This window comes from Gracilinanus agilis, unplaced genomic scaffold, assembly GCF_016433145.1.
Source record: "Gracilinanus agilis isolate LMUSP501 unplaced genomic scaffold, AgileGrace unplaced_scaffold58117, whole genome shotgun sequence".
NCBI classification, from domain to species: domain Eukaryota; kingdom Metazoa; phylum Chordata; class Mammalia; order Didelphimorphia; family Didelphidae; genus Gracilinanus; species Gracilinanus agilis.
In genome coordinates, this window is record NW_025393684.1 from 1,543 (window position 1) to 3,706 (window position 2,164).

The 2,164-nt window shown below is 39.7% G+C and overlaps 1 protein-coding gene across 1 annotated transcript; it reads right to left on the reverse strand.

Annotated features, from left to right (window-relative positions):
- Positions 1-241: 241 nt before the first annotated feature.
- On the reverse strand, positions 242-2,021 carry LOC123256356 (neuroepithelial cell-transforming gene 1 protein-like). Its single transcript, XM_044684990.1, has one exon. It carries the CDS (start codon positions 1,868-1,870, stop codon positions 242-244), a length of 1,629 nt encoding a protein of 542 aa, XP_044540925.1. The 5' UTR covers positions 1,871-2,021.
- Between the last annotated feature and the right edge of the window lie 143 nt (positions 2,022-2,164).

The window sequence follows — 2,164 nt, forward strand, 5'->3', positions numbered from 1 at the left end:
TTTAGACTTCCCATCTAATTGTGCTAAGCTTTAAAAATGGCCAACTTATAGGCCAAATTAAGAAAATATAAATTCTATATTCTTTAAAAAACAGACCATAGTTTAACAGAGTTATTAGTAGCTGCCATTAAAAAACCAACACATCAGGACAAAGTAACCTTAGCATGTTCACATTACATGAAAAAAAATATATATACACATTTATAAACAGTCTTTTCTTCAGTTGGTACATGGATTCCCTTTATACCAAAGTCTCTTTCCTTTTATCATTCAGCTGGGCCTTCTCTTGGGCTTTTTGGGACCCAGATTGTATTCTGTGTGCTTTTATACCTGTGGAGCTTTCATGTATAGCTATGCTGGGAATACATTCAGGGGAATTTTCATCTACTTCCAGAGGAATGAGACCAAAAAGTGTTGATGACTTCCTTTGGGTTTTGATGTGTGATGCCAAAGGGTTGTTCTTTTCACACCTCTTATTGAGCTCCGACAAACCCTTAAACTCTGTTGGACTGGTGGTCTGATGAAAGGGGGCAATGGCAGTTCGGATACAATTGAACCACTGTTGCTTATGGAACACATCATTAGCTTGTAAAGTATGGGACTGCCCTGGAGAAGGGTCCCGGAAACGAACTCTGAAGATATTTTTAGCTTTGTCTGAGTTGCTAAAAGCACCTCTAAAGGAACCTCCCATTCTCACATCACCATCTTGTAGGTCCTCTAAAACCAGCTCCTGAACAGGAATAGGCTGACGGTATACTTGGTAAGAGTGGCGTTCATTGCGTATAACAGGACGAATCAAGACAAGGATATCTTGAAACAAGAAAATATAGAGTTTATGTCCATTTTTATTCTTCAGTTCTCCATGGCAAAGCAACACCTTGCTAGCTTCAATCCTAGGATCCTTCTGTTTGTCATCCAGATATTCCAATTTGTCAATATAATATTGGCATTCTGATTCTCCTTTCTTCAAGTTGATATCAGAGAGTACTCCTTGTATTACCAATAGAGCTTCTTCTAGAGGTTTTATATCAGTGTGGTCTTTGGGTGTATGTCGGAGGATTTCTTTTAACAGCAAGGGGTATTTGACTAGGCAACTTCGAGGAATGTCCAGGAAGCTCCAGAGGTCTAACTTCCTACTGAAAGGAGACTCAAGACAACGCTGAAGGAAATCTTGAACTCTTGCATCTTGTTTTTTCTGATCAAGAAGAGCTTTAGCTGCAAGCTGGTTACTGCAGTATCCTCTATAAGCATTTAAACCTGGCAACCAATTCACAAGAATATGACCAATTTGCTCTACTGTCCCATCTGGCTTTGTGGCTTCTCCTAATCTTGCCAACAGATCTTCGTGCAGAGGTATGTAAGCATCTAAATCTCCAAATATATGTGTGAGTTCTTCCTCAGACATGATAGATAACTTCAACATGGGATCATGGTAGGCCTTTCTGGCAAGCTTAAGATCCTCAATTAAATCCTGTTCTCCTCGGAGCATTTCATATATTGCCTCCTGACGTTTGATTTCTTTGGTGGTTAAAGATTCTTTCATGTTGATATCTAACATCTCTGACCATCGTACACTGTTTCTTCTTTTAGAAGGAGTTGGGACAGTAGCCCTGCTAAATGATTTCTGGGCACAAGCAGGAGATCTGTTGTCACCACGAAGTGTAAATGACTGTATTGTTTGACCAAAACGTTTGACTGCTCCATTTCTCACAGGAGAGATTAAATTTGCCAAAGATGAGACTCGAGCCAGAGATCGAACTCTTTTGTTGCTTGGCTCCTCTTGTTCTCTAAAGGACTGATTATTAACATCTAGGACACGAATAGTCCTTTTAATAGGCAGGAAACTTCCAATCTCATCATGAGCCACCATGCTTTACCAAGTTTCATGTACAATCTTCTGAAATAATCCACATCAGATTCGGGTCTACAAAAAATTACTATGGAATTCTGGTTTTTATTTTTCCTTCTAAGCGTTCAGCCACCTTTATCTGCCATTTGCCCAAGCTTCCTGTGGTGGCAAAACTTACTGCTTCCCAGAGGTTCATTTCTATTCCTTAATTTAGTAGCACTTAGCAGGCCTTCCCTTCCATGTCACAACATTCTGCCATTCAACATGATGACATGTAATAGGGTTCTGGTTCTCCTTTACCTCTTCAGTTAGTTT

What these genes read in the sequence shown, in the direction of transcription:
- LOC123256356 (XM_044684990.1), bottom strand. Translation starts at nt 1,870, where the DNA reads ATGGTGGCTCATGATGAGATTGGAAGTTTCCTGCCTATTAAAAGGACT.